This window comes from Miscanthus floridulus, chromosome 1, assembly GCF_019320115.1.
Source record: "Miscanthus floridulus cultivar M001 chromosome 1, ASM1932011v1, whole genome shotgun sequence".
NCBI classification, from domain to species: Eukaryota; Viridiplantae; Streptophyta; class Magnoliopsida; order Poales; family Poaceae; genus Miscanthus; species Miscanthus floridulus.
Genome location: NC_089580.1, coordinates 53,669,686 through 53,693,166, shown reverse-complemented (window position 1 = coordinate 53,693,166; position 23,481 = coordinate 53,669,686). Strand labels below are relative to the sequence as shown.

Genomic DNA, 23,481 nt, shown 5'->3' with positions numbered 1-23,481 from the left:
ACCGACACAGCATTGACAAGACCACTCGGCCCTACCTAGGTCACAAACCCCAAAACATGGCACACTAACATGACAGAGCTCATCAGCCGTGTACCACGTCATCAAGACGTCCTGACAAGGCTAAACGTAATGACCACCTACCGCATTGAAAGCACCAGCCCACAGGGGGTTGGGCGACGAAGCTCGAATAAGCCAAGACTATGAACCCGCGCTTAGACGCACATGCATCTCAGTATTTTCACGATCACTTCGTGATCGCAAAAACGCTCGGGGGCTACTATCGAGGATATAACCCCATGGTGTCTCAAGGCATCAATTAGTTAGTAGGCCAAGCGACCCATGATACATCAGCCAGCAAGAGATGAATGACCGAGGCCTAGTTGATCTAAGAAAACTAGGCCAAGCTCTAAGGCGGGGGCCGGCCACGACCCCATCATCAGACTTAGCTGCACAATGTATGAGAGACGCATGACCTCTCCACCGTCCTGACCCCTGGGAGGAATAGGGAGAGGTCGAGCATAGCCAGGCATGCCTATTCTGACAAGGGTAGGCATGCCACTCTAACCCCACAAGGACTGAGGGGACAACGGTCACCTCGGTTAGTCAGACACCATCCCTGCACCACGTAGCTTAGACAAGACAACACCTGCCCAAGATGGTGACGACTAGTATGATAGCCACCACCCAAATATGGTCCGATAGGATGCATGTATGATTCTATCCACTGCAGTATGGGATCCACGATGAAGGCCTTGACTTAGAGGTCATCCAACCCGGCGGGAGCCAAGACCCCAACGATCAGGATCATGGCCCTCAGCTTCCCAAACCAACAAGGCGATCAATGATCCAGGGGTGGCTACCAACTCCTGTACAATGCCCTAGGAAACCAGGAGGTAATGATGAAGGCCACAGTGGAGACCACGTCGCATAGGACAGCTGGCGAACCATCACTGTACCTACAGTGCCACCATGGCTAGCACAGTAGCACCATACCACACCATGCCGCGACGTGGCCATAGGACCGTGATGACAACCACGCCTGGACGTGCACCATGAGACGACATAGCTTGCAAGCCAAATTAGCTAGGACCTTCCTCAGGCTTACGACCCTTCGGTCGGGAGAACCTCCTTCTCTATACATGCCCTGGTCCCAAACTCTATATAAGGGTAGCCAGGGCACCCATCTCGCATCCTCTACCATTATACTCATTCTCCATCATAGTAGGGCTCCTAGAGCTTCCCTCTAGGTAGTCCATCTCCTAGCTCTAGCTCTCCAACCTCTTCCACCATTCTTGTACCCCCCATTGTAAGAACTTCAGAGCATTCAAACGAGGAACACGCACTCGATCATCTCTGAGACTGGATGTAGGGCTCCGGCCTGAACCAGTATAAATCCTCATGTCTTTTGGATGCTACCATCGTCTTCCTAGAGTAGCGCTGCAATTGAATAAATTTACTAGTCTAGTTTACAAAACACCGTCAGACGGCAAGTCCAGATCCGGCGATGGCAGGGTCCAGATCTGCCCACATACGGTGGGGCTTGATCCAACCACAGTGAGGAGCCTCGAGCTAGATGCGGCAGTGTTGACGCGATGATGGCAGGCTTGATTGGACTCGACGATGGGCTCGATTGGGCTCGCTCAGGCTTTTTTATTTTTTTTAAATGACGCCTGCCTCCGTTAATGGAATTAACCAAGGTGGACGAGGCAACCGCCTCCATAGTTCACGGATTAACCGTGACCTTTCGACAGAGATGGTTGCGTTGCCCGCATTTGTTAATCCAAAAGGCCCGCCTCCAAAAAGTTTTTTGCAGTAGTGCGTCATGTGTTTGAATTCACTTTAGAATCGAACTTTGTACGATGCCTGGTCACATGCTACCCTAACTTGTATGGTATATGATAGAGTGAGAGACCATGAAACACTATGTAATCCAATTCATTTTGGAATGAGACTCTGTACAATGTTTGAACATGTCACTCTAACTCATAGTCACAAGAGAGATTTGGTCTGTCAAATCCCTATAGATGGTTGTGAGCAATGTTAGACAAGAAATATCCTCCTTTAATATTAAAAAAAGTAAACATATTCATATGTTGCAATAGAATTGCATAATACTCTAGTCCAGTTAGACATGATGCCTTTGCGTTAGGGTGTTGCGTATGATTGATCGTTGTATATGGGGTGCGCGCTTGCCTCTCTTTATATAATCCAGAGGGCAGGACGTATTGTTTTAGTCCTAGTCAGTTACAACAGCAGAGTTCTAGTTCATATTATAGAGACTAATTTTCCTAGTAATCCGACTAGGTCGGTCCTTCATAGCTTGGAGATCACGCCACATTGCTTCATGTCTTCAAGCAGACTATAAGGCGGCCTAGGCCCATGGCGAGTAATCGGCCCTATGGGGCAACCCTTAGGATCCTGGTCTATCAATTAACAACGCATGGAGCATATGAGGCTTGACACGAATTTCACGAGCACTCATGAGATCCAAAGATTCTTATCTTATATGGTGAATAGTACCAAATACCCACAACACACGAAAATTTGAAGTGGGCCATAATGAGGATTTGAGGTTTCAAGGAAACAATGCAAGCAACTAAAATGCATGGTTCTAGGTGGTTAGTTACATCATTAGTAGCTTGGGTTTTCCCTGGACCCTAAAAGGCCACCCATACCCCGAATCAAGCCAATAATGGTATAAAAAATGCAAGTCAAATGATAGTCATTCATCACAAGTCATTTTTCAGTAATATACTAGTTGAGTGCCCGTGCGTTGCTACGGGAACAAAAAAAAATAGAACAAGGAAATACAACTAAGAGGCTCAAACAAAATTGTCAAAATGATAGATTATTAGATTATTATGTGATTAGGTTACAAAAGCTCAAGAGATTTCTATGTAGCTACTTTTAAAATGGAACAGATAGAAGTTAGGATGCATAAAACCATAGCAGTGGTGATAACAAAGAGATTCTCTACTCAGTTCAAGAAAAACCAAATTGGTTTAGTGCTCAACTTAACTTGCTTCTACCACCAAGCAAAATGCTTATGGGAGGCTGAGGAAACCACTGTCGGCTGCAAAGTGCAAATGCATTTGCCATAATTTGTTGGTAGGAGAGACACTAGATGAATGTTACTGAAAGAGAGAGCTCGCATGAAATCAAACCAGCACATCTTTTGCTTAAGCAATGCTCTGAAATTCAGTTTAGTTGAAAAAATACCGTGTAAGGGCAAACATAATGCCCATTTAAACACCATGTAAACGCTACACGGTGGTGCGCCTGTTTCCGTTTAATCACCCGTTTACCCCGTTTAATTGGCCGTTTAGCCCGTTTAATGTGATGTTTTGACTGAATAATGGCTAAACGGTAGGTGACCGACCATGTTACCGTTTAGCGTTTAGGAAAACACTGCCTACAACTTCATCTTCAATTTGCCAAAAGCACGGCCGAGGTCCCATAGTTGTGGTCTACGGTACTCTCCAAGGTTTTCCAAATCAGGTTCCTTTCTTGCAGTCTGCCCACTATAAATAGAGAGATTGAATTGTTGCAATTATCACATTAAGATAGGAAATTCAAGTATGCAAAAAAACAATTATGCATGTATGTTAATAATGTAGTACAGAACTACTTTCCCAATGCCTTATTATTTGAGAATTTCCACACAGAATATATCAAAGACCTATCAGTACTCAGACAAGTGGCAACCTAATTATTAAAAGAAAGGAAAATAAAATTTGTATTAAAAGAAAAAAAAAGATTATACGAAATGATTTTATACCTTTTAAATAGTCGAGATTATGTAGTGCTACAGAAACCTCATGCCACACACACGGGAACCATGATGTTCAGAAATACACATGCAAAAATGCCATTGGGACCGAGCCTTCAAGAATCATTAAGCATCTAATTGACCCAATTACCCATTGTTGCAGTGAAGCCTTGGACATATGTTTCATAAAAGTGAGACAATAGATCCATCAACACTCATCAACCAAATTTTGAGGCTAAAGACTTTTTATGAAGGCACTAAATGAACAGGCTCCCAGATTCAGAAGGCTGTATAGAGCAATTCCATAAGTATGATGGAAAAAAGAAGAACTGAGTATGGAATTACTCAAATTTATCAGTACTCAAACTTGGCACTAATTTATGGAAAGTAAACATTCTGCTCCATCTAAAAACAGCAAACAGTTGCGTAAAAAAAAACAGCAAACAAAGAGGAATCATAGTGTTTTGTATATGTGTGGCTCCTCATAACACTTCATCTGGTAAATCAATTAAGAATTTTCAAGCAACAGATATGCATAAACCACAAGCACGAGACCAAATTAGAAAGGTTTCTTTTTACCAAAGAAAGAAGCACAACTGACATAAACCACATACAAGTTCTAATGTAAGATTTTTGATTCTCCATGAACTGAACATTGCTAATATGAACTGTGATAACAATCTGCATGGCCTGAACTTCAACTGTGCCTAACATAGATGCCAAGTAGAAACTCCATTTTGGGTTGTATCCTTTTCTGTGCAAATCACCTGGAAGCCAAACTGGTAGAGTCCTAATGAGCAGCAATTGGACTTCATCTCCTATTTATTTCTGACCCTACAAAAATCCTACATAATATCAAGTGGTCAAGTACTTACGGTCTTCCAAAGCAAAGGCACTCAACAATGAGGTGGATCGTCCTCATGAGTAGTTGCTTATATTTCTAAGGATGAGAGTTGTATTATTGACCATAAGGTGCTCAATTTATATTTCTACTTGAAATGGAAAAATGGTTTGGTTGCAACAAAAAAGAGTGGAATTGTTGCTTGTCACTGTTTTAACTGTAAAGAAGCAACGAACAAATTAGGCATTGATAGTTTCTGATGAACTGTCATATAAATATTGGAAGTTTTGCTTCTATGATTTTTGGTGATTAACAAGGCCCTAATACCTCATGTTTGCCACAATAATGAGATCTTGGTGAACCTCAACTTGCAGCAGACAATCTATAGAAAGATATGCCATTATCTAATTGAACACACCAGGATCAAAGATGCGGTGAGTAACCAGTGAGATTGCTATGACGCCTACAATTTTCACCATGGGGAATGTTTAAATTTGCTTTGTTTACCTGCAAAGCCAGCAACTAGTTGGGCGTAGCTGCAAATTCAGAACCCTGCCACCAGTCTCCTCCACACTGGGCTGCCACGAGCACTCATGCAAGGAGCCGATCCAGCATGATAGGGGATAAGTGCTGCCATGATTGGTTAGCGTATGGCTCCTCATTCACTTCTCCTTGATCTGTTGTGGTGGCAGCAGGAGGTCGCCCCTCCCTCTCCCTTAGCCGCGGCAGCTGAAGGTCACCCTTTGGATGGATCCTCCTCACCTCTCCTTCAAGCTGTTATGGGGGCCTTGATGCAAAACATATTGTTAGAATAACATCAAGGAAGCATAAGAGCAGGGCACAATACAACTACGAATCGCCTGCAGTGCATTCCAATATAGTGATTTACCTACAATGGTTGCTCCTACTGCATCATCTAGTTGTCTGGCACAAGATCACATTGGCTTGATGGAGGCCGTCCAGTATCTGACTCTTTGATGACTGGAATTCAACAAATGTACACATCAGATCAATTTAACACGCTGTACCAATGCGTAACTGCACTGGGCTCCTACAATTTACACATATATCCCTAAATCCATAACCAAATTATCCCAATGTTGACGTACCGCAAAGGTCATAAATCTTGTTTGCCATCTCCTTTTCGACATTCTTGATGCTGGTGGAATATGGTAACTGGTGCTGTTGTGCTTGGTGGACGGCTTCCAACTTGGCTAACAGTAACTGAAGCCCCAACAGTAGCTGTTGTTTGCTTAACCTGCAACAGAGTGCACACGAAAGAAATATTAAAAGAAAGATAACCACCAAGGTGGGGAGGATGAAGAGCAGAAGGGCTAGGAACATTCAGTGCAAAGCACACATCTCTGCAGGCGCAGATCCAGTAAAGGACATGGGTGTGCACATGTACACATGATAATCTTTGAAAGCGATCGAAGTTAGCAGGCATAATACATGTACACCTATATGTAATTAGATCAGATCCAAATAAAAATAGGGGTTTGGGTGCTCTGTTTTGCACAGCAGGAAGAGAAGGGGTTGGCACACCTGGTGGTTCTCCTCACCGGAAAATTGTCAGGTTAAGATCCAGTGAAGGGCCTAACGAAGACATGGGCACATGGTGTAGTGCGGCCACCCAGTCGTCGCCATGAGAGAGAAGCAGCAGGCGCACTGAACTAGAGAAGAAAAGGCAGCGACAAACGGCAGCACAGGCAACAGCAGGCAATGGTGGGGGTAGGCCCAAGATTCGGCATCCTCGTCTTCTCTTTTGGTCCTCCTCTACTCAAGACTATCAGCGGAGGCGACTGGGGTCTCCTGGTCCTGGCTTTCTTCGTCGTCATCGACGGCGGCGGGGATGATTACCGGCACTAATCGCGCGGAGCAGCTGCGGAGGTGGGCATCGTGCGCGGGTAGCAGTTCCACGGTAGAGAGAGCGGGGCAGACTGTGGTTCCGTGGAGAGCCGAGTGGGGCGGGGGAGGGGGCGTGGGGCGAATCGCTGATTTTTTTTCGGTGGGGGGTGATTAACGCAGTTAATCACGGAGGGGGTGATTAGTGGGGCAATGATGATGACATTTGGGTCTTTTTGTTGTAGAGACAGAGATAATCCACCCCCCCCCCCCCATCCATTTATATGGAAGTGTAACAAATAACTACATAAGCTGACTGGTTCATGTGATCAACGTAAGGTTAGAACGAGTAAAGAACTACCAACCACTACATGAAGATCTCCATCTTTTTTTAAGTATAAATTTGCCATCACATTTTTCTTAACAAGAACACACTGCTATCTCCTTCCCAAAGTTAAGATGTTCCCGCACCCTAGAATAGGGTTTTCACTGCCGGTTCAAAAACCTCATCATTGCCGGTTTTTGAGCCAACAAAACTAAAGCGGTAGTGATGAGGGGCTTAGTGGTGAGGTTTTTCGGAACACCAAAGTCGGGCTGAAAAAATAGCAATTTTTAATACTGAGAGAGAGCCCACTAGACAACCACACACGCGCCGTCCGAAGTCGGAAGTCACGTGATTTTTCGCGTGAAAAACAAGCGCTTCGTAGGCTGCCAGCGCTCGAATCCACATCCTCAGACTTTGCGAGTTCATCCCCTAACCACTCCACCCATAGAACACCTTGTATCCATTTCAGATATTCGTCATCCCATTTTATGTTCATCTAGTTTTAAAATGAGCATTTGGTACCATAAACGAATTTAAATGAAAAAGTTGCCAACTACAAAGTTTTATAACTTTTTGAATTCTACAACTTTGGTTTTGGTTATTTCTCCATCCATAGTCGTTTGAAGAATTTGAATTTAAAATGTGAGCAAATTCAGCTACCATTTTCATTGCATAGATGAATTCGAATGAAAAAGTTGTCTACTATAAAGTTCATAACTTTTTGAGATCTACAAGTTTTGTTTTGGTCGTTTCTCCATCCGAAGTCATTTGAAAGCTTCGAATTTCGAACGTGAAACTTTGGTTGGATGGATGATTTTAAATGAAAAAATTGTCAACTATAAAGTTGCATAACTTTTCGAGATCTACAACTTTTATTTTGGTCCCTCCTCCATCGAAGATCGTTCCCTACCACTACACCCTCACTTGTGACTATAGAGCATATGGATTCTTTTTGTATATGAACTCTATAAAATTTTGTGAATCAAATATTTTGGCATGAAAACGACTTCAAATAAAAAAGTTGTGTAACTACGAAGTTTCATAACTTATTGAGATATAGAACTTTTGTTTGGGTCGCTTCTCCATCCGAGATCATTCCCTACCACTACACACTCACTTGTGACTATAGAGTAGCATATGGATTCCTTGGGTATGAACTCTGTGATGTATATTTCAGCATCAAAACAATCTCAAATAAAAAAAGTTTGAAACTATAAAGTTGTGGATATCGTCGAATACTACCACTTTGGTATAAAGTTTTTCTCTTCACAGGACATCATATGAGAAAGTTATTAAGTTTTTTCGTGCAGTCTATCACTGCCGAGTCATTTCCCAAACCGATAGTGATGACCCAATAACACTGTCGGTTTCGAGCAAAAAACTAGGCAGTGATAGGAACCGGCAATGATGACTAAAATATCACTGCTGGTTAGTCCTATCCTATCACTTTCGGTTCAAGCCACCAACCGATAGTGATGGTGCGGCAGCCACATAGTGATGGGCCAGGGGGTGAATGTCAGTTCTGTAGTGTCAAAGTCTCTTGTAAAGAACTAAAGATTAATAATATTCCTACAATTGAACTTTGCCATGATCTTGGAGCTGACATGAAACTTGAGAATCCCATCACCGACCTGGATAAGCGATGTAGGCTAACGTACAAGTTACAAATTAGTGGATGCAGCAAATGAACTCGATCGCCTGGAGTGGCAGCACCGCAACGGTGGTGGTGGCCGAGCGTCGGCAGCAAGAGACCGCAGCAATTGAGTATGTGGCCAAAGGCCTCTAGTCCAATTGATTAGAGCGTCCCAGCGGCATTTCTTAGGTCCTATGTTTAACTCCTCGTGGGAACTAATTTCAGGCTTAGGGTTAAAAAAATCTCCTCGTCTGTCCTACGCCAAAGCACAGGTCTAAGGAACGACTCTGTTCTCACAGAGGTACGGTGCCGCCGACTCTGTTCTCACAAAGGTACTGATGCCGCTGTGTATAGGTGAGGACAGAGGTTCAGAAGTTTTTTTGAAATCTACGTGAGAATGTTCTTCTTGTTAATGTAATGTTCGGGAGTGGCATCCCCGCAGGTCCAGCGATTAAGTATCTGGAGTTAAGAGCCGCATCAGCACACGTGGAACAGAGCACGGACGCATGATGTGTCTGGCAAAATACGTTCGTCCTATCAATTTTTTTCTGAAAGCTTCGCACATCTACGGTGCGATAATGTGTTGCAGCATGTACATGCTGAACATGCACTATCTACACCGTCCAAAAAATGCTTTGAGATTCGTGTTCCCACTCTCCCCACTGCTGTTTCCCACTGCCCCACTGCTGCTTCACACTACTGATTTGGATTGCACACATCTCGATGCAGTGTTGGACGGTGAGGATAGCACATGTTGAACATGTATGAACCAAATATGTACTCACATGCAAGAGTTAGAATCAAACTCGTATTTAGAAAATTCATACAAAAATGGCAAATTTTAAGTTCATATGCACTAAGCTAAAAGACAAAAATCCTTGATTTCATCCTTTAGCGCACGTAAACCTCATATTTGTTATTTTCGTAAGACTTTTCTAGTATTGATGAAGATGCTCCAAAAACAAGATTATTGAATCAATACAAACTGAGCTGGAACCGACATCTAACAGACTCCAACTATGGGTGAACCTGAAAAAAACCAAAATCAGCGGACGTACAACTGAAGCTAACAGTTGCAAACTAGAAGTGAATTCTTCCCCGAGAGCTCCCAGACCCAACTTGGGAGGCAGCTTCCTCGATGTGGCCTGGCATTCAAATTGCCAAGGTGGAAACTGTTGTAGTGACCCTGGGTACTGTTTAGTTCCCTCCCAAAATACTAAATTTTTCAAGATTCTCCATCACGTCGAATCTTTAGACACATGCATGAAGTATTAAATATAAATAAAAAATAAAACTAATTACACAGTTTAGACGAAATCCACGAGACGAATCTTTTAAGCCTAATTAGACTATGATTAGACACTAATTGACAAATAACAACAAAAACTGCTACAGTGTCATTTTGCCAAAAATTTCGGCATCTAAACAGGCCTCTGGCCGATCCATTTTTCTTCTTCTGAGAGCATCCCGCCTCAATCAAGATTGTGATGGCTCCCATCTTATCTCTAGTCAAAGGACAATCAAAGTGTTGTGCATAAAAATCAAGAAGACCTGCCTTATCCTATGACATATTAGGAGTAACTTCACCTAATTTTTTGCTAGAAGATATTGGGTTAATTGAGTACTACTTCTCTCCACAACTAGAATCTACACCTTCTTCTAGTAACGCGGGGTTCTCCTAATGTTTAGCATTCAACATTTAGTATAAACTTTTTCTATCAAATGCCTCTTAGTGGGGATTCTCATATGCTATGACTAATGGTATTGTTTTATTATTACTTAAAAATACTAGGAGAACTCTACAATTTTGACAGTGGTCGGGTGATTTTTTTCCTACTTTACAGAGAGTCTGTAACTCTTTCTTTTGGTGTCAATAGGTTGTGACTGCGAGGCCAACGCAACAAAGTCTCCTCCTAAATGTGATTGCTAGGTGTGGCTGGATCAGTGGACAAATCAGAGGGAATACAGGATAGGTGGTGGTGCCGGCTTAGTGACCATGCTAATGAACTCATCAAGTGCTAATACCTCTATAGTCTGGTTTGGAGTTGTGGAAGTTGTTGCGGTAAGATTGTCTGGGGTTCCTCCAAGTTCATATCCATCACAGCATCATGATCCACCTGGGGAGCCTGCAACAATGAGGAGACGTTACATTAATATTCAAAATCATGTCAAAATGGTTCGCACGTGTGGCTGCTTCATATTAGCAGAGCATCAACATAGGTATATACATGTGTGATAGAAATAATAGGATAAACATACAACCTTACACTAGGATTAACGAGTGTAATAGAAATGGTTTTACACAAGAAAGACTAAAGGGCACAGTGACACGTTGTGGCAGAACTACCTAATCTAATGCTTCCAGGAGTTCTTGTCTTCCATTAGACACTAAGTACTTAAGGGAGGACACTAAATTACGCAGTTCCGTCGAGCACACCCCAAGAGAGAACCAAAAAATCCACATTTTTATATCAGGATCACAAATGAGAAAATAAAACTTATAACATTCTTAAGTCATTTCTTACATCACTTTCCATGCAACATCAGAGTATAATATTTATTGTTTATAACAGCGGAATATAACCATGTTATCAGAGTTTCAGCGGAAATAAAATCATTTAATGACAAGTCAAACATTAACATGATGATCCGTTATATACATCCTAACAGGTTATAAGTTTTTCATTGTAAATCATTTTGGGTGAAAGTTGCAAATAAACTTTATGTCCGCAACGTTAAAGAAATCCTCGTTGGGCCCACCAGGAGGTTACCACACACAAGTGTCAGCTCCACATGTTCCTGTCACCTGCAACAGGGTAGAACAAACCCTGAGTACTCAATTGTACTCCGCAAGACTTACCTGTCAGGAGGAAAGAAAAGACTCCAAGGATATGTAAGGCTATCTGGCTTGTGGGTTATTGCATCCGCAAGAAGCATTACTAAGTATGTGTCCTTATATTCAATTTCATTAGCAGTCATCATTAGTTCATTAACTACCATTCTATGTAAGCACATGTGCTACTTTCAAGCAGGTGGTAAGCAATCAGAATTATTTTTCCATCTTTCATATCCCTAGTTCTAACTACGGTGCTAGACTGTAGACAAGTCGTACCGGATTACCCGGTGATTCGCGAATCAATGTGCCCAGCTGGGTATCCCGAAACACATGCCCCGCTTGTACCCCAAGCACAAGCAGGACCAACCCACCACTCTTCTGTCAAGGGGTCCAGGTCTCCATCCAAACTTGGACTCCAAGCCCCCACACCTGAGTCCTAGACTCAGTGTGGTGCTTAGACCTCCACCATCCCCGCCTCTAATCAATCGATCTAGAAAGAGCCAGAACCTATGACAAGAGAGCAGCGAGCCTTCCCTGTTCCCATAAACAAGTATGTGCTTAGGATAATAAGTCTGTGACCTGCCTAGAACCCAATGCAACGGTCGGTCCTTAACCGACACAGGCGGAACAAGTGCAATCCGAGGCTCGCTCGAATACCAAACCAAGTCCAGATCCAAAGTACCATTCCGTCCGGTCTCCAATTATCATTCATATATATTTTTCAGGTGATAATAATATAATAGCAATAATAATATATTTCCTCTCTCACGAGTGATAGGCAATCATTCGACTTCTACCGGAATCATGTAGCATAGCAATCTACACGATCCTATCATACTAGTAAGACTCATAGGATAAGGATATATATATATGCAAGTGGTTTTAATTCATCTCTTTAAAACTTAATGCACAAGCATAAAATAAAAGTGTAGAATAATAGGGGTTATGCACCGGGGCTTGCCTGGGTAAGATTTACTCAAAGATTAGCACTCCATCGTGGTGACGCGATCATCAAAGCACCAGCTTCTCTGCTACTCCGGTCGACTCCACGGTCCATCGTTGGCCCTATTATGATATTCGCGGATGCAACGTGGAAACATAAATAATCACGACAATCGCAACACAGAGGTACGATTCCGCTGCTAAGCAAACGAGCTGGCTCTAACGACTAACGTACTACGCTACGTATTCATGTTATTGACAAAGCGTTATTTTACCACAAGTGTTTTAGTTATACCCTTTTAAAGCGTTTCTTTATTTCGTCTAATATATATATTCGAACTAGGGCTCATTAGCTATCGTAGCAAAATAATTATCCTGGAGCTACCAAAAATTTACAGAAAGCACAGTAATATTGCGAAGCTACTGTAAAATTTTCAAAGCTAATACTATCATTATTTTGCCACAAAAATTCCTACAAGTTCATACTTTAATAATATTAGAGCATGTTAAAATATTTATGGCAACCGTGAAATATTTTAGAACCCTATGAACCAAATACACTAGCAGGTAGATCATGATTTTAGAAACTGAACAAAATTAGTTTCACAATTTTTGGTCAACTACATAAATTTCTACGAGATTTACAAGTTTGTTTTTTAGTATTTGCATAAGAAATGCTTTAGAATGAAAAAGGACCCGCAGCCACCCCTTTCTAGCCCAGCAGCCAGGTCTGGCCCAAGCCATGCGCGACAGCGCGCGACGCAACTGCCCAGCAATGGCCCAAGGCCAAGAGGCTCGCGCGCGCTGATGATTTTGCAGGAAAGCCCTCGATCTAACAACTTATTGCACGTCGTCAAACACACTATTGTAGCAGAGACACACTTCGTAGCTAGCACCCTGCAAAACCTTGTCTTTGCAACAGCCATACCCCTAGGCGTGGGCGCACGACGCCGCGACGACCGGCGGCAACCTGCGGTTGCATCGAGCAAACAGGACATATTTCGACCTGCCCAAAGGGCCTATCACCACTTACGGTACACATGACGGTGACGGGTAGCGGTGGGATATGAGGAGATGCCCTAAGATACGCTGCAGTGGTAGGCGTCGATCCGTGGCAATGGCACAATCATCCTAGCGAGCGAGGACGGGGAAGGAAGGGAAGTGGTGCACGAGCATCAGTGCCATACCATGAGTATAGCCGAGGTGTCGGTGAGAAGGGAGAGGCCCTAGAGGAAGTTGGCCACATGCACGCGGCGACGATGGCGGCCTCCCAAGTCAGCATGGCCGTGTCAGCCTGCCTTCGACGGACCCAAGGCGAGCACCGACACAAGGGGGTCAAGGTACGTCTGTGGCTAACTTGAATCGAACTAAGACTAAGTGTAGGGACTTACCACCACACGTGCTATACCATGGCGGCGAGATGACCGACGATGAGTACAACACCAAATTGGCGATGGCCAAGGCTCGTCCGGCTTGAGGAGAACAACACCGTCAAGCCTACTGCCTAAGCCACCCACGATCACGAAGCGTTGCGCTGCAGAACCTGATCTAGGCAATTAGGAGGAGAGAAAGAGCGGCGGCTCTCGTACGGCGTGGATGGAAAGGTCACCCAAGCGAACCGCGTGACTTAAAATAGGGCGAGACCGACCGGGGAATGCAGCACACACACGTGAGCATAGTCGGGAGGCGAGAAGGTTTGGCACATCGTGAATGAATTTGAGCGGCCAGAACCGGACAGAGTTCGCCGCCGTCGGCTAGCGAGTAAAGGCGAGGCAGCGAGGTGTCCATCGTCATGGTGATGGGACCCGATGACCACGACACGGCGGCAGTGGTATATGTCCAAGGCTGGACATGGTAATTAGGTCAAGAGGTAGAGCGAGCGCCACGGGAGCCGTGCGACGCCGGCCATTGCCTCCTCATGCCCCGGCGCCCAGCACGGAAACCAGTGACCATCGATGGCGCGCGCTCGCCACGACAGCAGGGCCCGGACACGCAAGGCCTAGGCGGCACGGCACCGGCCAGCACACGAGCTGCCAATGAACGCCGCCCGACCACGGCGGAAGCCCGGCGCCCGCAGCGCCCCTGCGCGCATGGCGACCCTGACCTCCGGTTCTGAACTGAGGAACGATGCCACACACTCTTTTTAAAGCGGTTCAAAAACCACTTACTAAAGCCACGAAGGCTCAACCAACTACACGAACCTAAAGTCCACACCACGCGCTATCCAACGAAGCAATCGTCGAGACTAAAGAGTGACTAAAGAGGGAGAGAGGAGGATGCCAAGGTGATCATGTCACTTGAGCACTGGTTCACGAGCAGAGCACCAGTGATAAGGTTCTAGTGCGTTCTGATTGAAGTTTGGGCAATTTTTAAGAGTTCAAGTTGACATCCAACTCAACTACGACCTACACCTTGCCCAAGTGCTAAGTTAGAAGCAACCACTGGTGCAAGAATATGGATGTAGTGCTTAACCATTTTTGTTGGAAATCAAATGCCAAAATGGCATTGTCTATCATCGTTACAGACTTAGAAAGGATGAGAGTCCCGCTTGAACTAAACAACCATTAACACCTTTGATTGAATTTTAAAAAGGTCGGAACTTCGTCAATTTCAACTAGACAACATGTCATGACCTAGTCCATACTTCGTACTAACTCGTGGGAACACAATATTAAAGCACTATTTAAGTATTTTGCACATTATAATTCTTCAAAAATGGCACTTTCTAATTATAAGCTATGTCACATTTTCATTTATAGAAATTGTTTTTCATGCCGAACATCTAAAACCACTTATCCTATTTTTCTTATTAGAATTTCATAAGCACGTTCACACATTAATTGAACTAACTCGCAATATCCCGTTCGCTTCTCTTCTCATAAAAATGAGACCTACAATTTAATTATCCTTTCTTGGGAGTTTTAAAAATTTTAACACCCGAAAACTTGTTTTATTAATTTCTTTTAGGGGTTAATCTAAGTACTAAGCAAGATCGTAACACCAGAGGTGTTACACACGTGAATTGGAGGATCAGTTAGGCTATCTCTACCCATAGGGCAAACTAGAGCCATCTATTTTGATATAAAATATCTTGACAACACTTTGAAATAATTTTGATATAAAATATCTTGATAACACTTTGAAATAATTTTTATAGCAAAATCTAAAAAAATTTCAGATGTAAGCAAATTTTAACAAGTTGTATATACTTAATCAACCATCAGCCAGGAGCCCAGGAGGGTTACAATAAGGTTAGAGATTAGTATGGTCTTTGTTTTTTTTTTCATTTTTTTCATTAATTCATTTATGGGCCTTTAGCTAACGGAATTTAAGGGGTGAGGTGGCTTCGGATTCAAAAAGTTAGGGTAAAATTGTAAATAGATCATCTTTGGAATACAATAATTTTATCAGTCATGTAGAAATTTTCAAAAAATCATTTTGCTTTACATGAAAACATGAAAAAAATTCATCTTTTAAAGGAGACCTTAGAGCATCTCGAAGAGTTTGTAAATCCTCTCTTATCAATAGGAATTGAGATTTTAGTAGAAAAATGCCCTCCAATATATTTTTTAAATATATCTTCAAATATTACCATTTTCTATTATGTATTTCTCGCTAGTTAAAGACAAAGAGCAAGATTAACTCTCTAGAATGCGCCGAATATAGACAAGCTATTCGAGGGTAAAAGATATAGATAGCAATTTATATATAAATGGCCATCCAAATGATGATTTGGAGATATCTTAGATGCTCTTGGCCTTTAAAACAAGGAAAGATAGCGATTTAGATGATTCAAAATAGTCTGGAAAGTTTCTGCAGAGACTCACATTGGCACGAATCGATTCGAAGTTTGTGTTTGTGTTGAAATCTTATTACGTTACAATTACAAATCTCGAGGTGGAATAAATCCCTTGTGGAAGGTTTTCTTTCTGGACGAAAAAAAAAGAAGGGTTCAAGTTCACCGGAACAAACGCATCTCCGCTGCGTCCTCCCCGTTCCGACTCCCTATCCGGCACCCCCCCGCGGCAGCAACGAGAATGACAACGGCAGCCGGCAGGGACGCCCACCGCTCGTCCCCTCTTCTCCAGCAGGCCGCAGCAACACCACAAGCGCCTCCGCCTGCTAACGTCCCCGCTCCGCTCCCTCGTCGCCATCGAGGACCCGGAACGACCGCCGACTCCCACCTCATGAGCTCCCGGCCCCTCTCATATCTTCCCAACGCCATTCCATTCCGTCTGGATTCCGACTTGCCATTGCATTATGTTGTTGTTTCTCATCTGATCCTAAGGCGTGGGGATCCCTAAGGCGTGGCCTACTTGTGTAGTGCCAGTGTGCCACAAGGAGGGGATCACGCTCCACTGCCCTGAAGTGAAGTTTGCTGCATTGCTGCAAGCATTTTAGGACTTGGTCCAGAGAAGAATTTCTGCTCTAGGTTCAGACGAACCCCCAGGCTATGGGAGAATCCACGTGCTGCCACTACATATTGGAAACTCTGCAGAGCCGCGCAGCAGTGATGAGCCCTCAGGCAAGTCCACCATTCATGTTGCTTACATACAGCAGTGTAGTACATATTGCATCCTTACTGTATACATCTCTCCAATCACTTTGAGGTCAGCAGCCTAGTAGTATGAATCAATTTTTTCTTCAAAAAAAAAAGTACGAATCAATTTCAAAGTTCTTGGTGTTAGATGGATTCTGGGCTGATTAGAAAGAGGAATTAGGAGAAAGGGGAGGTGGACATGAGGAAGATGCTCAGGGATTTTCCTTTTGTCATTTGTTGTCTATAAAGGTGTTCGCTCGGTAATAGCATTTCCTGGAATGATGGTTTGTAAAACTAAACTGATTTAGTTTCTATATATGATAGAATCTGAGGAGATTTCTCTCAACTTATTTCAAGAACAAGTGACCGTAGTACCATACGACACTAGGTGGAGGCAACATATTGCCGAAATTGGTGGCAAGCAACATGGTCTATTTGAGATATTAGAACCTATTTGTTCAACACAACAGGCCACAGCTTGGATACATGGGTAATTTTTTTCCAAGGCTTTAGTGAGAAGAGGTCTTTATGCTTGATCTACAAACAGGACCATATCTCTTGAAAGCTTTTTTCTTGGGTGCAAGAACATGAAAAGCTTGCGCCTTCCCTTTGAGAGAGGATTTGTTTTGTGGTTCTTGGTTGGGAGTAGACTTATGGGTTCGAGACAGATTGCAGCATTCTAACTAAGTGATGGCGCTCGCGATCTCTTGTTATCAATATCTAGAATTCTTAGGATGGTCCTCACCTTGTAAGTTAGGTTGTCTTTTGAGTTCTGTGATGCCATAATCGGTTTGCTTCTCCGACCCCCTTCTTTTTGGTTAGTAACTTAATATCCATGATTAATATATCAGCGAAACACTTATGCATAAAACTAAAGTTCTGTATCCATCATTGCTGTAGTAAATCAAGCACATTAATCTCCATGAAATAAATGAATACAGAGTCCTTTTTTTGGCATCAAAGTTGTGTGTGCAATCAGATATCCTGTTCTTCATCCACATTCCTTAGATTTCATATGAGATTCCGACCTTTAGGATCTGGCGGCGGGGTATTGACAGCATCTTCTCACCATTTCTCGAGTTCTTTCTAAGAAAAGAGTATATGTAGTTGACAGCTATCTTCTTAATGAGTGAGGAATGGGGTGTTGCCACCACCTCACTCTCTCCAAATATGTACACCACACCTTTACTCATCTCTTCAAGGACAGCCTGTTGCTCCTGCTGAATCTTCAGCATCTCTACTATATTCATTTTGTCTCCCTGACACAAAGTTGAACAAGCATCAGTACCACCATTCAAACAGAAAATTAACGGATACTGATAAAACCAAGTCATTACAGAATGTAGGTGTCTTTATGTTTATATGAGGATAATGCAATAGATTAGTCACCTGAAATTGTGCAAAACGCTTGCTCTTTCCACTAGCTTGCCTTGCGTGCTCTGAGAACGACTCTGCTGGTGTGAGCATCTCCTCAGCATAGACCGCCTTTACTTTGGGTTTTTCATGGCTGTTAAAGCTCTCAGCACGAGAACTGCGGTAGCTAGAGGACTGCTTCATCATCGGCTCACAACCCACACCATAGAGGTTGACATCCCGGATGTAGTACTGGAGATGCTCTACAAGTTTATCAACAAAGTCCTTGGCCTCCTCAAAGGGGTCTCGGTACCCATACCGTGCCACACATTGGAATACCTTATAGTATTCTCTGTCTACCTGTCTAAAGAGAAAGCGCTCTGACATGTCGACAGATGGAATTGGCAAGTGCTTCATTGAGACGAAAATGAGCACTGAATGGATGGAAGGGATCTTCTCGATGAGATGACAGAACACTGGGGGTATGCCTTGAACCAACTCAGTATAGAAGAGGCCAATCCCTGGTACTCTCTGTATGTCACGGCACTCAAGGAGTTCTTTCACTTTGTCACGGGGCACAGAGTGTTCGAGCTCAAAGTTGTATTTCTTCACATGCACATAATGCCATACAATCATCACCACCATCAGGAATGCTGACATTGCCACAGGCACATATGCCCCATGTGCAAATCGATATAGGATAGCAGATAGATAAATTGACTCAGATGACATAAAAACAACAAAGAACGCAATAATCCACCAGATACTGATCTTCCATACTAGGAGCATCACGATTGTCAACAATAGGGTTGTGACGATCATCACAAGAACAACACATACACCTACATGGAAGGAAGGAAGAGACAAAGTCACATTTTTTAGATTTGCAGATAGGCACATTTGAGCAGAGTTATTGAAATACAAATGTGACTAGAATTATAAATTCATAGCATCTTACCATGAGCTTCCCCAATGATGACGGTTGTCCTGAAGCCAATTGTGACAAGGCAAGCACCCAAGCACAGCAAGTAGTTGACTTCAGGGATATACAATTGGCCTGAGTATTGCCTTGAGGTGTGCAGTATCTTTACCCTTGGAAAGCAACCAAGTGTTTGGGAATGTGAAATTGTTGCAAAGGCGCAGGAGATCATGGCTTGACTTCCAATGATCGATGCTGCTAGTGCAAGAATGAATGTTGGCCAGAACAACGAGACTGCATCCAAGTGGATATATATAAACATCTTGTAAAGAATTCAGATGTCCATATGTACCAGTGAGATACCAAGTGTTGGATTCTATACTTACTTGGAGTTGATCTGTAGAAAGTGTGAGCCACATCCTCCGGGTGTACTCTCAAATATGCTGCTTGCCCAATGTAAGCAAGCAGTACTGACGGGACTAAACCGAAGCCAAAGCTTAGCTGAAGCAGATGAAAGAGAATATTAGTCTTATGGATTTTTTAGTGGTATGATAAATTAATGATCTTTTGTTCTTTAATAAATATTAAATGATACACATACCTGGATTGATTTGATGCTGAAGTATCCTAGATCAGCAAAAAGAGCTTCCGTGCCTGCGATATTTGCAGAATATTTCTTCAGTATGCATTCAGTGTCATGCTGTGCAGACTCCTGATTCTAGCACAATAGGCCACTATTTTCTTGATACACAAAGGTACCTGTGAAACAAAGGAGTATGCCTCCAAGGGAGACCCATCCTTTTTTCTTGTTCCTTCTAAAATAGTCGATGATGTATTTCATATTGAATGCCCTGAGAGCACCGGTATCATACTTTATCAGGTTGTATAACCCAACGCCTGCAATGAGGAGCAGCCAGAGGAGGATGATCGGCGCAAACAAGTAACCGACTTTGTCTGTCCCGAACCTCTGGATTGCGAACAGCACCACCAAAATTCCCACGGTGATCCAGACTATCTCATCTGTGTAAAATATCACATGTCATTGTTGTGCATGCACCTCATTCATATGTACTAGAAGAACTGTGTCATATTTTCTTCGAAGTATAAGTTCATTCATATGTAGTCGGTTGTGTGCAGTTAAAACAGACAATGAATCCTGTGCATTTTATTGAATTAGATGTCACTAACGGAGGCTACTGGTGTCACAGCCACATATACTTCTTATACTGGGGCACATATTAATTGCTAACGGCGACAGTTCACTCCATGTCTTCAGTTCGAAAGATGGCCGGCAGGTTTGGAAGTCAATAACAGAGGCGTGGAATCATTTTAGGTGCACTGTATATACTTGTGATGCAGAGTCATTCGTACATTACATTACATATATGTGGAGACTATTCATGCAGATTGGATGGTAATGAGGCAACATCCCTATAGATTATTGTCTGGACTATTAATTGGTAACAACGACAGTCTATTGCAAGTCTTCAGTTTATTAGCTGCTAGAGATGTCATAATCATAAACAGTCAAGCGTGTAGAATAAACGTAGGACCTCAAATTTTCTGCTGCCACAATATTCTGTTCTTACTTACTTCAAGGATTTCTTACATGAAAGTGAATCTAGAATAACTTTATGAAATACATGTCTGAGTTGCACGTTGGCAAAAAAAGAGAATCTAGAACAACTTTTGAGTGGTTTTCCTCATACCTGTTGTAAGAAAAGATGCCTTTTCTTTTAGACCGCCAACAGCAGAGAGAACTGCACATTTTCACACAAGAGGAAAACGGAACCATGTTAGATTATGCATATTGTACTTGATATTACTTGCTTGGAAATATACTGTAATCCAGATAATGTACTCAAGATAAGTTTTTCTTTTTACCTGAAATTGCAGGAGTCAGAATAGCGTCGCTGATAACCATGGCGGTGGCGAGCATGGTGATGAGGAAGAGCGAAATCTTTACAGTCTTGTTGGTCTCGAGCAGCTCCTTCATCCACTCCGCTCTTTGGAGCGTCGCCGGCGGTTTGTCGCGGTTGTACTTGGAGACGAGCTCGTCTTCAACCTGCTGGTTCGGGATCAGGCTTACCTTGGCGTGGCGAGAAATCAGTGTGTAGAGCGCGAAAGTTCCACCTGGAGCAGAAGGAATCATCAGTTTGCTTTTGGATGGGGTTTAATTTGTTTGTTTGTTTTACGACTTTTCTTACTGCATCTACTGACTGTTTGCAGTCTTCTGCTATCACATCTTACAGCCAAAGTCTTTGGATTGGATGGGTATGGGCTAAGCAACGGTGAATGAAGGGAAAAGACTAAAAGAGCATGACATTTCTGTCACCTAGCTGTTAAATGGTTATTGGAGCCTCATAAGTTGGTCCAGGAAGTCCAAACTTACAGTTCACTCAGATACTTGCACCCATCTCAGTCTCAGATAACACCTAGTAGCTAGCTAGCTTGTACTATCAGCCCTTTTATAGTTCCACCCCAATATCCCAAAAAGTGCTACAGTACCTGTCACATCGAATGTTTGCGGCCCGTGCATGAAGCATTAAATGTAGACGAAAAAAAAACTAATTGCACAGTTTGGTGGGAAATTACGAGACGAACGTTTTGAGCCTAATTAATCCATGTTTGAACATTATTTGCCAAATAAAAACGAACATGCTACAGTAGCCCCAAATTTCAAATTCCTCGAACTAAACACAACCTCAACTACTACTGCATATCTTTGACGTGACTTGATATGAATTATGGCCTTGTTTAGATTGGGGTTAGGAATCAGTATTTGATACTGTAGCACTTTCGTTTGTATTTGACAATTATTGTTCAATCATGGCCTAACTAGGCTCAAAAGATTCGTCTCGTAATTTATAATCAAACTGTGTAATTAGTTATTTTTTTATCTACATTTAATACTTCATGCATGTGTCTAAAGATTTGATGTGATGAAGAGAGCGAAAAAACTACAATCTAAACAAGGCCTACGATGGAGTCTCCGGTGCATATCTGGCGAGTTAGTCTCGCATTGGACTAGTATGTACCACAGTACTGTACTGCATGACAGCAAGAAGCAAGGAGGAAGTTTTTGGTTAGTTGCTGACGTAACGTACCATCACCGTCGTCGTTGGCTCGCAGGGCGATGTAGACGTACTTGATGACGGTGAAGAGCAGGAAGCTGTAGATGATGAGGGAGAGCGCCCCGAGCAGGTCGTCCGGGTGGGCGACGCCGTCCCGGAACGTGCTCGAGTACACGAACAGCGGCGACGTGCCAATGTCGCCGTACAGGATCCCCACGCACTGGAACGCCAGCCGCAGCGTCTTGGCCCAGCTATCCTGTGTTTTGTTACGCGCACAAGTTCATCGATCAGTACGTGGTGTACGTATTCAAATTTTCATATGTCGAACGTCCTGACAACTTAACAAACAAGCTACTAGCTAGCTAGGTATATATTGAACAACCTGTCCGTGGTGGTTCGCGTCGGCGGCTCTTGTTGCGGCCATGTACAGGGAATCCTGCCGCTGCATGGTCGCCGGCACGTCGACGTCGACGGCGGCCTCATCGCTCTCGAGGTCCACGATGACGATCTCTTCCCTACTTCCTCTGCTGTCAGCTGCTTGTTGGGCCGCCATACATACCAGCTGATAGATAGTTCGATCGTCTCTGCTGCTGCTCTCTATATGAGGTGGAATCACACAGGATCGGAGCTGTGCTGCTACGTACACAAGGATATGTACTAGCACTATATAGCTAGTACCGCAGCACTTGTAGTACGTGACAAGTACGTCGTCCGAGCTCTAAGCGAGCTCAAGAGCTTGGGCTCCCTTTTATAAGCTCTGTCCCCTGAGGAGCTGCTGGCTCTGGTACCTAGTACGTAGCTTCGTTACTTCTCGTCCACGTGCTGGTTGCATCTTTGAAAAATCGTCGTTGGACTCGATCGAGACCCTCAGGTTTGTCCGGTCGTCACAGAATGCATCATCGATAGCCGCCACTTTCGTCAGTCAGCCTGATCGCTGTTCTGGGTTGATAAGTTCAGCTGGTGCTGGTTTGTTGTGAGAAAAAAACATTGTACCATGACTAATAAGCTCTGGCTGAAATCAACAAGCGAGCAGGCTGAGTAGCTACTTCACCTTCTTCAGCATTCCTGTGGCAGTCCATGGATGCAGTGTCGCACATCGAGAGCGGCCGGCTTTTATCTCCTGTCGTGTTTGAATCTTTGACAAATAATCGTTGGGATCATATATTTAATTTACGTACTCGCCACGGAATAGATACGCAGTCAAAGTGTGAACTGTCGCGGTAGGCGCTTTTAATTAATTTTGGCATTAGCATCGCTTTGTCCGCGTAGAAGCCTCCGAAGTCGCCGGAAGCGTAAAGCTCAGTTGAGGCCTGCCCAGTTCGATCGCGCGCGTCCGTTCGCAGTTGCATCATTTGCGATCTCGATCGTGACACGCACGGGCATGGCAGCGTTGCAATACCGATT

The 23,481-nt window shown here is 43.5% G+C and overlaps 1 protein-coding gene and 1 long non-coding RNA gene across 5 annotated transcripts; both read right to left on the bottom strand.

Annotated features, from left to right (window-relative positions):
• Positions 1-3,281: 3,281 nt before the first annotated feature.
• LOC136483943 (uncharacterized) lies at positions 3,282-6,582 on the bottom strand. Of its 3 annotated transcripts, XR_010765704.1 has the most exons (6): positions 6,156-6,582; positions 5,720-5,868; positions 5,500-5,591; positions 5,118-5,397; positions 4,384-4,614; positions 3,282-3,521 (listed from the first exon to the last, which is right to left on the bottom strand). It is a non-coding gene; the product is annotated as an uncharacterized lncRNA (long non-coding RNA). The 3 variants fall into 3 exon arrangements; XR_010765703.1 differs by lacking the exon at positions 3,282-3,521 and having other exon boundaries at positions 3,552-4,614; XR_010765705.1 differs by lacking the exon at positions 3,282-3,521 and having other exon boundaries at positions 3,552-4,614; positions 6,173-6,582.
• Positions 6,583-17,590: 11,008 nt separating this feature from the next.
• On the bottom strand, positions 17,591-22,791 carry LOC136520582 (potassium transporter 27-like). 2 transcript variants are annotated; one of them, XM_066514168.1, is made up of 10 exons: positions 22,460-22,791; positions 22,111-22,333; positions 20,888-21,136; positions 20,713-20,763; positions 19,763-20,023; positions 19,605-19,657; positions 19,390-19,504; positions 19,043-19,297; positions 18,121-18,926; positions 17,591-17,990 (listed from the first exon to the last, which is right to left on the bottom strand). In XM_066514168.1, exons 1-10 carry the CDS (start codon positions 22,628-22,630, stop codon positions 17,736-17,738), a joined length of 2,439 nt encoding a protein of 812 aa, XP_066370265.1. In that variant the 5' UTR covers positions 22,631-22,791; the 3' UTR covers positions 17,591-17,735. The 2 variants fall into 2 exon arrangements, with proteins under 2 accessions (XP_066370265.1, XP_066370346.1); XM_066514249.1 differs by having other exon boundaries at positions 19,043-19,258.
• Between the last annotated feature and the right edge of the window lie 690 nt (positions 22,792-23,481).

Bases quoted from the DNA above. Each gene is read 5' to 3' on its own strand.
- LOC136520582 (XM_066514168.1), bottom strand. From the start codon at position 22,630: ATGGCGGCCCAACAAGCAGCTGACAGCAGAGGAAGTAGGGAAGAGATC. The intron at 20,024-20,712 runs GTATGAGGAAAA...TATTTTACACAG, and splicing joins GGCATCTTTTCTTACAACAG to ATGAGATAGTCTGGATCACC. The intron at 19,505-19,604 runs GTATGTGTATCA...CATCTGCTTCAG, and splicing joins TCAGCATCAAATCAATCCAG to CTAAGCTTTGGCTTCGGTTT.